This window comes from Nuphar pumila, chromosome 17 (assembly GCF_984573655.1).
Source record: "Nuphar pumila chromosome 17, dmNupPumi1.hap1.1, whole genome shotgun sequence".
Classification (NCBI taxonomy): domain Eukaryota; kingdom Viridiplantae; phylum Streptophyta; class Magnoliopsida; order Nymphaeales; family Nymphaeaceae; genus Nuphar; species Nuphar pumila.
Genome location: NC_143265.1, coordinates 3,601,846 through 3,614,615, shown reverse-complemented (window position 1 = coordinate 3,614,615; position 12,770 = coordinate 3,601,846). Strand labels below are relative to the sequence as shown.

Genomic DNA, 12,770 nt, shown 5'->3' with positions numbered 1-12,770 from the left:
TCAAACTCATAATGATTAATGAGCTAGAGTTAAAAGAGCCGAGTTCGAGCTGACTTGTTTTATAAAAAAAACATTGCTTTAGAGTAGAAAAAAATAAGATTACAAAAATACATGTAAAATATATCTAAAATATTTTTTTTAATACCTTAGGAGCTCACATGAGTAGAGCCGAACCAAGTACATATTGTTCATGTCCAGTTTGCCAGGCCTATTTCATGAGTTTGCATGAACTCTTTACGAGCAAAACATGAGCGAGTGGCTTGGCTTGTTTCCCAACCCTATCTCATTAATGAGGTTTATGTTTGACGCGTTGGAATCATAGTGACAAATATCACAAGATTTATGAAAATCTCGCGATAATATCATGAGAATTTGACTGAAAGTTTAAAACGGAAATTTCTCACGAGATTTATGACAAAACATAAATACCATGATTTAAATGCAATATTTACATTTTAAACGGCTATTTATCATAAAAAAATCATGTATTTTTATTAATATTTTCTTATAAAAACATTTATATATATTTTATTTTTTTATCGACGAAATTTTGCCAAAAAAAATGCAAGATTTATGATTTTTTTTTTTAGGTTTTTAACGTTTGTCACTATGGTTGAAATTACCCAACAAACATGTCATAAATGGCAATGTAGTAACCATAAAACAAAACCAATCTCGAAATTGTGACTCCATATGACAACATAAAAGAACCAACGACGCTATTACTAAATTCAAACTCCACATGAATCCAAGAGACAGTCAAAATTATTAAACAGGTCAATTTCAAATACCCACTAAAATTATTATCAAAATTAATACAACTCATAGTTTAATCTCGAGTTAGTGCTGCCTATGTGTTAAAACTACAAAGTTAACCTTGGTGAAATGTTGGTGTCAATTTTTTTTCCTTTATGTTCAATATGGCTTTTTTTTTATACATTTAAAACATATCAATTTTTTTGCCCAATGTTACAAGTTTTTTTTTGCAAGGCAAGCTGGGGTTAGGCAGACCCTACCAAAGCAGAGGGATTCGAACCTGGGCCTTCAGCTTGGCATAGGACCCAGCTTACCACATGGGATAGCACCTGGATGGTACCCAATGTTATAAGTTACCAAAACAACACAGGTTATTTTTTATTTTTTTGTAAATGTGTTACGTTTTTTATGTTTGAGACAGTCGAATGAAGGAAAAGTAAAAGAGGAGCTAAAATGTCTTTTTAGGTTACGTTTCATTGCATCTCATTAGAGGTGTCAACGGGTCAGGTTTGATTCAGACCCAGGTGAACCAGACCTGGCTTCGATTTTCGGAGATAGTATCAAGTTGGAGTATAATCGGACCCACCATAAGAGAAATCATACCCGGACCCAATAAGAACTACATGAACCAGACCCGGTAAAACAATAATTTTTATCATTTTTACATTAAAAAATTGCTGGTCTTAATCGGAACTCGGGTCAAGCCCGAGTCTGGTATAAAATTTCACAAACTATAACTGAGTCCATGTATTAATGGGACCTTCAAGTCTATACTTGAGTCTGCTTATTTGTCACCATACCCAGACCCTATAGAGTTTGGTTAAGGTCCCGGTAAACCCTACCACCCTCTGTTATATTATTTTTGTTTGCACGTGAAAAATGGAGCAAATGAGAATCACTCTCACGATTGCAAGAAATCGGTTCTCATTTAGGGCCAACCTAACGTTTTTCTTAATTGCTTTTATAACAATCAATGAATGATTTAAAGTTTAATGGTAGTTGCCTAATTGGATTATTTGCACAACTTTGTTGAAAAAGTTTGTGGGGTATTTGAAGTTTGAGAAAACCTTGTTGAATACATCAAATAGGGCTTAAAAAGCTGGCGATCATCTAAAAATATAACAATTTTCAAAATAAAGCTTCATAATTAATTTCAGGTCAATGCTTGCTACCCTCGTGGGTAAGATGCTCCTTAGTAAAAAAAAATGTATTAATTTTTATTTTTTTAATATTTGTTATACATCTGACCCTCCAATTGTGATCTATATTTGGGTTAGTAGCCTATATGCGCCTGCTTCATTCTCTTGGATCTTTCAACATTTACTGGTAGCAAATTTAATGAATCGTTTTTCCTTCTCTCTCAAAAAAAGAAGAAGAAAAATCACCAGCCTATAATGTGTTAAGTTTTCAAACATCATAAAATCTTAATTTTGAAGACCAAAAAGTAAGTTTGAAGATTGTTTCCTGCTATTTTGACCATGATTAACACACCTGTGGGGTTACCACTCACAATGACTTCTAATTAAGGGGTTCTTTACTTGTATCGAATACTTATTTTATAATAAATAGAATTAAAAAAAATCTAATGATCATTCGAAAATATAACAATTTTCAGAATAAAGCTTCATTAATTTTCAAATACAAGAAAACAAAGAGAAAAATAAAAAAAAAACAAGAAAAATCTAAGAGGGGGGTAAAGTGGCATCATCATATGGCATATGGTGGGGGTGAAGGGAGGCGAGACCGTACACACAGCCATGCACGCCATCACTGTTACCAGAAAAATCGTCGGCTTTTTTAAGTACGTAAGCAGTCCCTCATGGGTTGCCACCTCCACCACCAAACAAATCTCTCTCTCTCTCTTCCAAGCAGGTGCAAAGGAGGAACGAGGCGTCACGATTCGTCCTTCGCGTCCGGAATCCGGCGGAAATCGAGAAGCCCCCGTCGGATTTCAGCATCTCCGTCTCTTTCCCCGATCTTGGTGAGACAGTTTCCGTCGTTTTTTCCTGTTTCTCTCTCCTTTTACAGGAAAAAACCATCTCCTGTCGTCTTTTTTCGTTATATCTGTTTTTTTTGTTCTCTTCTTCTTCTCTTCTTTACCTGAATCTTGTTTCTTATATGTTCTTTCTATTATTTTGCGATCTTCTTTTTGTTTCTATTCTGTTTTACTTTCCCTTCGTTGTTGAAGAATCCGGCAGCCTCAATCGGGGTTTTTGATTCTGTGGTCTTGTTGGTCTCTCTCTCTGTGGTGGCGATGAGTCGGTGGCGCGGTTATGGGTTATTGAGTTTTAAATTTCTTTTTTCCCCTGAAATTTCTCTTTGGTTTTCATTGTTTTGGTTATCAATATCATTGTGGAAGATTTTCTTCTTCTTGTTTTTGTTTTCTGATTTTTCTTTTTCTCTTTTGATTTGTTTTGGTATGATCTTCAGGGTGCGCGAGGAAGGATCTGGTTTGGTTTCTTGGTGGGTACCGATGGATCGGAAGTGCGTTGCCACGCTTGCTTTATGGAGTTTGATGTATTTTATGGGCTTCATGGTTGCTTTTGGCAGGAGGATTGTTGTGATGGGGAAGGAAGACTCAGTTAGATAGTAGTGCGATTTGGGATTATGAGGTGAAAACTGGATCTTATTTCCAGAATGTCATGTCCTTGATTTATCTTGTGGTGGGTATGATTAAATTGTGATGGGTGGGAGAATCGGATGGAATTCACGGGGATTGGATGGAAGGAATCGCTAGATCGTTTCTGTGAATTCTAGGAAGGAAGGTGGTAGTTTTTGCCCCAGCAATGGGACTAACTCGGATTTCGTCTGATGAAATTGATGGTGAAATCGCGATAGCATCACCAAATGGTTTTTGTGTGGATGATTGCGTTTTGCAAGGGTTGTGCGGAAAGGATGTGGAAAATGGGGCTATGGGGGACGTTTCGTTCTATGTTCGAGGCTTCTCTGGATCGTCAAATGGTGAGTTTCAGAGAAACGCAGGAGAGAAATTATCAATGGGCAACAATGATCTGCTTTCATTGCTGAATGTGGTTGACGGTTCTTGTGAGTTGAAGAATGAGTCAAATGACAAACGATGGTTCGCACCCAAGGCAGGGAGAAATGTGCATTTCCCTGCTTCAAGAGTTGTAGGTTTTGAGTCAAACGGCACACACTTGTCGGTTCGTGGTTCTGGGATTAATGATTCTCATAGGCTGAACTCATCCTCAATTGTTGGTAAATCCAATAATTCAGGTGACGTGCTTGGATCACAGGCTAGGAAGCGCATGTTGTCTCCTCTTAATGGTATGCTTCGTTCAAATCAATTTGTTGGTGATCCTTTAGATATTGATTTACCAATTGCAGGAGAAACATTCAACAAGAATTCTATGATTTGGCCTAGTGAGCGTTATAGTATGCGTATGCTGCAGGAGAATAAGAAAGCGAATGTGGGTGATGGGAACTATCTAAATTCCTTTTCACAGTGGCCTATATCTAGCTGCAATTCCTTGTTAGATAACAGCAAATTGGATTCTCTTATTTTTACAGATGGTCCATTGCTGGACAACAGAGAGGCTGTTGCCCACAATCATATGTGTGCAATGCCTGGAAACCACTCCTATAAAGAAATAGGAGTAAGCACCCAGGCAGGAGCAATAGCTGTATCCCCTAGGAAGGTCTCACCACCTTTATCGTTGTCTCCTCTTGGTCCTAGATGGTCTGAAAAAATGAAAATTGGTTCTTGTGTTGGTAGGGATTCTTCAGAACAGGCACACAATGATTGCTTTAAGTCCGAAAGTCATGATAGAAAGCTTGTTGATAGAGGTGAAGACAACTTTATTAATCCTGAAGATGGGTTTGAGGTTGCAAACATGTCATTTCAAGAGTTTGGGCTTTTACAGAAAGATTCAACTCTGTGCACTTTAGATTGTAACTCTGTTAGTGCTCAGACTTGGAGTTATGATGCTACACCTTTGCCCCAGCCGGTCAAGTTGATACGAAGCCTGAGCGGGCTTCCTGTTCGAAGATCTTTGGTTGGTTCATTTGAGGAGTCTCTGTTGTCGGGGAGGTTGTCATCCAGCAAGGCCAGCCAGGTTTGTTGATGCTGCAAACACCTCAAAGCGGACTTCTTCTATGATTTCAAAAGTTTGATTACTTTGGAAACTTTATCTGTTCATTTTTCACATCTTGTTGGTTTGATTGAAACCAGACATTGTTTACTGAGTCCTTTTAAGCTGTGATTCTTTATGAATTATCTATTTTAATGTGTTTCATTCTTCTGGTTCTTTTTGGGCCATGAAATCTTGTATCTTATATATAGAAATGTTTTTTCCTGTTTCTGTTTGTCATTTGTCCCATTTTTGGTACCATTATTTGTCTGCTTTTCTTTCCTATTTTCTATTTTTTTCTTATAATTTTAATTTTAAATTGTTTTGCAGAGAATAGATGGCTTTTTAGCTGTTCTCAGTGTCACGGGGGGAAGCTTTTCTCCTTCTTCCCAGAAGCTTCCATTTTCTGTAACCAGTGTAGACAGTGATAGCTGCTTACTGTATTATGCATCTATTGATCTTGGGAGAAATTCACTCGGAAACAAATGCAAAGGTCCAAAGATGAAAAGAAGCCTGAGCAATGTGGATTCCTATTCTTCCAAGAGTCGTTTACGCATTCCAACCAAAGGAAGAATACAACTGGTACTGGGTTTCTTAGCCCTCAAAACTGATTGATGATCAAGTAAGTTAGGCTAGTTGTCCCCTGCTTATGATGGATGTGTATACCTTTCTATGACTAGTATTTCTAGTTAATAAACCAATAAAGCAAGTTATTCACTTCTGATTAATGTTTAGGGGTTAGGATGGAAAAATTTTTGAATTCTTTTCTACTTTCTGCTTTCCCAGTTACCCTCTTTTAAGCTTTCCTGGGCTCTGCTTTGTTTCTGATTAAAAAACTAAGGCATATGGCAAGCCTATATTTTTGTTCTTACACCCATCAAAATTGGATTGACATATGCCTATAAATCCATGCACGTAATTTGTGCATTGCCAGTCATTCTTGACATTCTACTCAACTGTACTACCATAATACACCAGCATGGAAACAATTTTTACAGCTATCATATGACATATCAATCAAGGCTAATTGGGCTGGATATAAGTATAGACAATAGCCAGTTGGTGCTCTTCGACAATGATCATGGTTACTGAAACCACAAAAGGTGAGAGTTGTTCTTCAAGTTGCCTTTGTGGATTTTCTTCTAGGATCCTCAGAGTTTTGTGCAAAAAATGTGCTTTAGAAGCGTCTCATGCTAATATCTGGTCATTGGACCATGGCTTGTCTTTGTGCCAGTTTTGACATTGAAGTGTCTTTACTTTGCCATGTAAGTTTTGACGGTTACAATGCGATTGCTTTCCAATGTAACTTTCACAGTATAAATATATTAACAAAGTTTTTCACATTTGGTTGTTTCTGTATTATTTATCTGTATTATACAGTTAAGACTACTGCTGTTTTGTCTTTTCCGAAACGATCTTTGTTACTGTTGATTTTACTCTACAAAATTGTTAATGCTGTCTTTAATGCTCTGGTAGATGGTCTCTGCCTGACTTCACTAGATGACCCAAATTGGAATTTTTAAATATCAATGAAAAATCTTCAAGGCTTAGATGTGATCTCATGCTATGTTAAAATACTTAATTGAGATTCTATGCTTTTATGACATAGTTTTCGAGTGTTACACGTTGAAAAGATTTAACCAGCAATTGCTTTTCATTACTTATAGAAGGGAAAAGCTATCTCTTTTTCATTTTGTATGAATTGGAAAATAAGTGATTGTTTGCCTTTGGACTAAGAGGTTTATATTTTTTCTGTTATGGCTATATTATATGTTTAGTTCTATATCTTGATGATGTGCCTGTTGACCATTTCAGGTTCTTAGTAATCCAGAGAAGACACCACTGCATACTTTTTTTTGCAACTATGATTTGAGTGACATGCCTGCTGGGACAAAGGTATGCCAATTTGTAGGGAAACATGCATAATCTTGCACATGTTTTGAGTGTGCCTATTCATATACATACTTATAAAAGATTCAACAGAAGACTATGAAGCATGACACCAATTCCGATCTTTCATGTTGCTTTTCCTTTTTTCAATCAACAAAGAAATGTCTGAGCATTTGTCATGAACGGTATATTTGCAAGCAGAGATTGATGTCAACATTATGCATCTTTATTTGTACTACTTTTGCAAAGTATTCTGTTACAGATGGTATTATTAATTTTCACTTTGACCTATTCTTTTTATTATCACTGCTACTACTACCAGAACAACCACCACTACTTCTATTTAAGTTCCACAAGGGGGGCTTATCTCTAAAAGCATGTGTCTTTCATGTCCATCAGGTCCAATTAAGTTTTCCTCTCTCTGCTTCTCTCTTGTTTTCATATAACTCTTTTATGGAGGTATTAATGCATTTGTGGTCTCATAGAAATGTATTCTTATTCCTATATAACATTGAAAAGGCCATCATTTGATATTTTCCCACATCTCCACATAAAGTTATAGCTCTTTCTATCTTTGCTGAAGAATGTATGAACATACTGACTTGAACTGGATTACCTTTCTTGGTGTGATTTCACACTCCTTTTGTTTAACCCATGGAAACCAAACATGAGTGTTCTGCATAGAGTATGTTGTGCTAATGCATGCGATGCTTGTGGAAGTCCAAAAAAAATAGTCCAACAGTTTTAGCTGCACTGTCCTTGAAAGTCACATATGAAAGGTAGGCTATGTTTTCCACTTATGGCACCTGGGCCTTTTAGAATTAAATTAACTGTTACCATGTACTTGTTTCAAGAACTTCATGTGATCAAATTATTGTTATGGTTGGAGTCCATCTTTCATTCCTTATCATAAGAAAAGGGAAGGTAGGTTGTACATTTCTTTTATTGGGGCCATATTCACTGTATGTCCAGTCCTTGGCTTGTTTAATTGAAGGTGACATTTTGAGTGTTCAAACTAAAACCCAAGATGACACCTTGTCAACCTTTTCCACCTTAATGAACATTTCTGTTTTTCACCTTAGTGAACGTTTCTACTTCATCTTAAAAAAAAAGAAAAGGAAAATGCCAAACTAAAAGACAACGATTTAGAACTGAGGGCCTCCAGTCTATTCTAAAGGTGCTTTGTTTGCATTTAAAGCTGTCCAGCATTTCAGAAACTGAGGACCTCTAGTCTATTCTAAAGTTTCTTCTTTGTATGCATTTAAAGCTGTCCAACATTTCAGATGTTGTTCTAGTGGCCCATCGCAAAGGGTGCAAAAGGTGGCATGATCACCAAAATGCATTATGACCATAGTGACAAATGTTTTTATCGGCAAAATCTCGTTTTTCAAAAAACTAGCGAGAAATTGGAATTTTTTCATAAATCTCGCTTTTTTTGGCAAAATCTTGGCAGTAAAAAAATAAATTAAAAATCTAAAAATTATTTTTTACAAGAAAATATTAATAAAAAATATTTAAAAAAATACACAAATTTTTCATGATAAATAGCTGTTTAAAACGTAAATACGCATTTAAATAGCGGTATTTATGTTTTTTTCATAAATCTCATGATATTTTGAAAATCTCCCGAGAAATTGCCGTTTTAAACTTTCAGGCAATTTCTCGCGATATTATGAAAATCTTGCGATAGTTGTCACTATGATTAGGACTACCTTCTTTGGTAAGATTTATTATGTGACTATTTGTTTCAAGTAGAACAATCTTGAATGAAGAATTAAAAACAATAGTGATGATTGCTCATTGGTTTCCTTAGCATATGGGTCATTTTGCAACTTGGGTTCCTTTGTTGGGTCAGTTTCTATTGACACGTGATCTAGCGCTTTTCTTCTTTTTTTTGTCCGAAAATTCAGGCTATTCTTGATGTAATTTGTTCCTTCCTTGAAGGGCCGAGGAGCCTTCAGCCTTCAAATATACCATCATTCACAGGTCCTATTTGTCACTAGTCTAATCTCTTAATTTTTTTCTGAAGCCTCTCTTTAGTACTTGAATGAATAGGAACCTCCTGTTCAAAATAACCTTGGACCTCTTCTTATTTGTAGTGTTACTAATCTCTGAGAGAGAGAGAGAGAGAGAGAGAGAGAGAGAGAGAGAGAGAGAGAGAGAGAGAGAGAGAGAGAGAGAGAGAGAGAGGTACTTCTATCAGGCCCCTATACCAGTGTCATACCTGTGTCATACCCGTACTGGTACTGCATACCCCTGGTATGAGAATTGTGTTTCAAACTTGATTCAACTCATTTTATCCATCTTATGATCCAATCAATGTCCTGCAGCAGGCCCTGTGCATTTGGTGCTTCTGATGTCCTGCAGCAGACTGAACTGGTGGATGAGGATAAAAGCTTGGTTGCACAAAGTCAATTTAGAACAATTTCATTTCTATATGTTATTTTATCATCTCATCCAAGACATAATTTTCTTTTGCATGTATATTGGATTAAAATGAAAATGATACACTAAATACTTATTGACAATTATTGACTGTTTTAATTTTGTGTTACAGACCTTTGTGCGTCAAAAGACCACTCTGGCCTCATCCTCTGGTTTGGCAGGAGAAGGAAATTGCAATCTTGCCCAGGAAAGTGTTGCCGTCTCTATTCCGATCCCAGAAAGAAGCCACACTGCACCGCTTCGTGAAGAACCTGCTGCTTCTAATGGTCACTGTATGTATAGAATGAGGTCCGAGGAACAAAATTTGGAAAATATGGAGAGGGAAGTATCTGATTATATGGGCTGTATTTATTCTGATCGGCAGCATTTTGATATACTTGATACTACAGAAAGGAAAGGAGTAAATTCAATGACTTTTTTACCTAGGCGCTGTCCCAACAATCTGAATGTGGCTGACCTTGATATGAAATTGGAGAACGTAAATGGCTTAAACAGTAGTCTTTATCAAAAGATTGACAATGAGGATTTCAGCCCAATGGATATATGTCATATACCTGGAAAAAAACATGTAAATAGTTCCACGAAAGTGAATGAAAGTTCTGCCAGTGCTGGTGTTCTAAGATATGCTCTACACCTTCGTTTCCTATGCCTTTCTAAGAAATCCTTGAGGTCAATACAGAGGTGCAAGTCAAATCCATTATCTGTACCATATGTGAGTGATTTGGATAGTGAGGGTGAAAGGCGCTTTTACCTGTACAACGACTTAAGGGTTGTGTTTCCTCAACGTCATTCAGATTCAGATGAAGGGAAGGTAATAAATTTATTATTCGCGCCTTTTGTTGATATTAACACTTTTAAAAGATCATTCTGGTTTGTACATGCATTCTCTTGGTTTGGAGGTTGATAAACTTTTGGTGCATGTTAAATATAGTAAATATGTGGTGGCGATGTCAGAACTCTGTTGGGCTAGTTTGATTCTAGGCAATTGACTTTTGAAAGTAACCACCTAATATTGTAGGATAAAGTGAAAGAGGTGGTACTAGTCCATGATTGCTGGAATGGGTATCTGCCATGATTAGAACAAACATTACACTTATGGGGTTTGCTGCTGTATAGTTGAAATATCCCTGGTGAATAAAAAACATTGAGCGAACTTTACATATATTAGCACAAGTTACTAGCTCATCCCTTTTGATTGCCAATTGCTGTCCCCTGGCTGTATGTGGTTCTGAGTTCTGACAATAGAAATCTTGAAGCTTAGACACGCAAGAATGTATCCACTTAATTCTTGTACAGAACATCTCTAACTTTAACTGCTTGATCCTGCTTTATGACCTTCAATAGTTCATGGGCCTTTTATACTTCATTGTCACTCTAAAATAAGTTGGATATGATAACTTGATGAAGAAATCTATTCTTGGCTTTTTGTACAGAATGCCGTATTCTATTTGTTTTTTGCTGCTTAAAACATGATGTTAAATCCAAAGAACAAAAAACCCGGCTTGCTATGAGGTCATGCTGGTGGATTTTTTTTGGGCAACATGAAAGGCTTCTTGAAGATCCGACATTTGCGTGTTTGTATGCATGTCTGCAATGTGGTGAAATGTACGTGGCCATTTACATAATGAATCCATCAAGAACATGATTGTCATTTAAAAGTTATGCAAAATCCTCCTGACCTAAATTGGAGAAGAACGTGCTTGTCTTCTACATTGAGGGTTGATAATTGCACACACATATGATCATTTTTTTGTGAATGTTAAGAAGTTAAATTTTTTTCCTGCTAACTGATTTTGGTGATACCATGGTAGTTTGGTATATCAAATTGTGACCACCAATTTAATTAGTTAATTGTCTGAGAAGTAAAAGGCCCGTTTGTTGGTTGTATATATTTTAACATAAGTTTTTATATATAATCAGAAATGCAAACGTTGTACATACATTTGTAAGTTTTGGTATCTTCATATCAGAGTCACCGATATATTGAAAATATCGCGATATTATCGGCTATTTCAAGGTAGCCGATAATATCGGGAATATATCGTGATATTTTCAATATATCAGCAAATTATACATCTCACAATAATATCGCGATAAATATCGCTATAGAAAACTGCATCTGTTTTCAGATTTTCCTTTTTAGAAAAAGCCTCAGATTTATTAAAGACAAATGTGGAAAAATCACTATAATTTTACAAAAAAAAAAGTGACCTTGGCTTCAAAATTTGGTTTGATTTGGTTCAAAAACCAAATCAAATCTGTGGGGTTTGCACATTTAGTGATTTTTTTGTTATTTGGTAGTTGTTATTTGTGTTATGTAGTTACTAATTTATTGTTGTCATTTGTTAGCTGCTAACTTAGTTGCTTATTTGTCAATTTATCTTGTATATTTTAAGGTCTTTATCTTAGTTTTCTTTCATTTTTTTTTATTTTCTGTATTTTTATTTATTTTTTAGAATTTTATTTAGTTTTTATATATTGCCGAGATATTCCCAAGATTTATCAACTTTTGAAAATCTCTTGGAGAAATACCCTCGAGAAATCACCTTTAACATACAGGTGACCATGCTTCAGATATAATTCTTGTATGAAAGTCTAATCTCAAATATACATTTGTAAGTTTTTGTATCTTCATTTATAACTCTTGCATGAAAGTCTAATCTCAAGTTTCTTGAAGTTCACTGCTTTTGTAGGTAATACATAGAGTAGTATATTTTTGTGTGGGCTTGATAAGAGCAAAATCCACGTGCATTGCAGTTTGCTCCCATCTTTCTTGGGAACAGGCTTGATAAGAAGAAAAAACTCAACATTGTTTGCTATGTTCTTTCCATGCAGTTGCATGTGGATCATCATTATCCGGCGGACCCGAAGTACTTCGATATAAGCTATTGACGTCGCAGCCTCCAGCTTGATGTCTTTGAGCTGATATGTACATATAAAAATGTTAACCCACTCATCTTAGTGGGTAGGTCTTAGTCTGTAAAGAATTCCATTTGTCAATAATATGATTAGGTTAGTTCATTTCTAAACTTTCAACCTCTTGTTGACAAGTTGATTTATTCTTCACCGGAAATGGGGTCTTGTACGTTTCTTAGTAATCCATTCCTCCATCAGGTTTTATCAAGAGATCCTGCAGGTTTGATGAAGCCACCTAATTTGTAGTGTGTACAAAAGTGGTTGCGTTGTAGTTAGATCTGTTTGGGAACCTTGAAACAGAGGTGTGTTGAGTTTCCCAAGGTGCTGTCATGCTCTGTGCTGTTTGGGAGAGGTGTTGCCATGTCACTGCATTGGGAATGGAGTTGGCAGCCTCAACACTAGGGGTGTCAATGGGTTTGGTTCTGACCAAGGCAGAACCAGACTTTGACTTGATTTTCAGGTATGGTATTGGGTCTGGACCCGGGTCTATTATAAGAGAAACCATACCCGAACCTGATAAGAACAACATGAACCACCATACCCTTTAAAATAATAATTTTTATCATTTTTTTTTTAAAGGCAAGCTGGGGTTAGGAGGACCCCCCTACCAGAACAGCAGCTGCCCCATGTGGCAGAGGGATTCGATCCTGGGCCTTCAGATTGACACAGGACCCC

General features: G+C 36.4%; 1 protein-coding gene across 2 annotated transcripts; it reads left to right on the top strand.

The window, feature by feature from the left end:
* Positions 1-2,588: 2,588 nt before the first annotated feature.
* On the top strand, positions 2,589-12,208 carry LOC149811383 (uncharacterized). 2 transcript variants are annotated; one of them, XM_089993686.1, is made up of 6 exons: positions 2,589-2,737; positions 3,187-4,829; positions 5,175-5,426; positions 6,660-6,740; positions 9,292-9,990; positions 12,015-12,208. In XM_089993686.1, the coding sequence occupies exons 2-6, from the start codon at positions 3,543-3,545 to the stop codon at positions 12,069-12,071; spliced, it is 2,376 nt and encodes a 791-aa protein (XP_089849812.1). In that variant the 5' UTR covers positions 2,589-2,737; positions 3,187-3,542; the 3' UTR covers positions 12,072-12,208. The 2 variants fall into 2 exon arrangements, with proteins under 2 accessions (XP_089849812.1, XP_089849810.1); XM_089993684.1 differs by lacking the exon at positions 12,015-12,208 and having other exon boundaries at positions 9,292-10,341.
* Positions 12,209-12,770: the final 562 nt, after the last annotated feature.

What these genes read in the sequence shown, in the direction of transcription:
- LOC149811383 (XM_089993684.1), top strand. Translation starts at nt 3,543, where the DNA reads ATGGGACTAACTCGGATTTCGTCTGATGAAATTGATGGTGAAATCGCG. An exon ending in CATCCAGCAAGGCCAGCCAG is followed by an intron (nt 4,830 to 5,174) that starts GTTTGTTGATGC and finishes ATTGTTTTGCAG; the next exon opens with AGAATAGATGGCTTTTTAGC. An exon ending in ACATGCCTGCTGGGACAAAG is followed by an intron (nt 6,741 to 9,291) that starts GTATGCCAATTT and finishes TTTGTGTTACAG; the next exon opens with ACCTTTGTGCGTCAAAAGAC.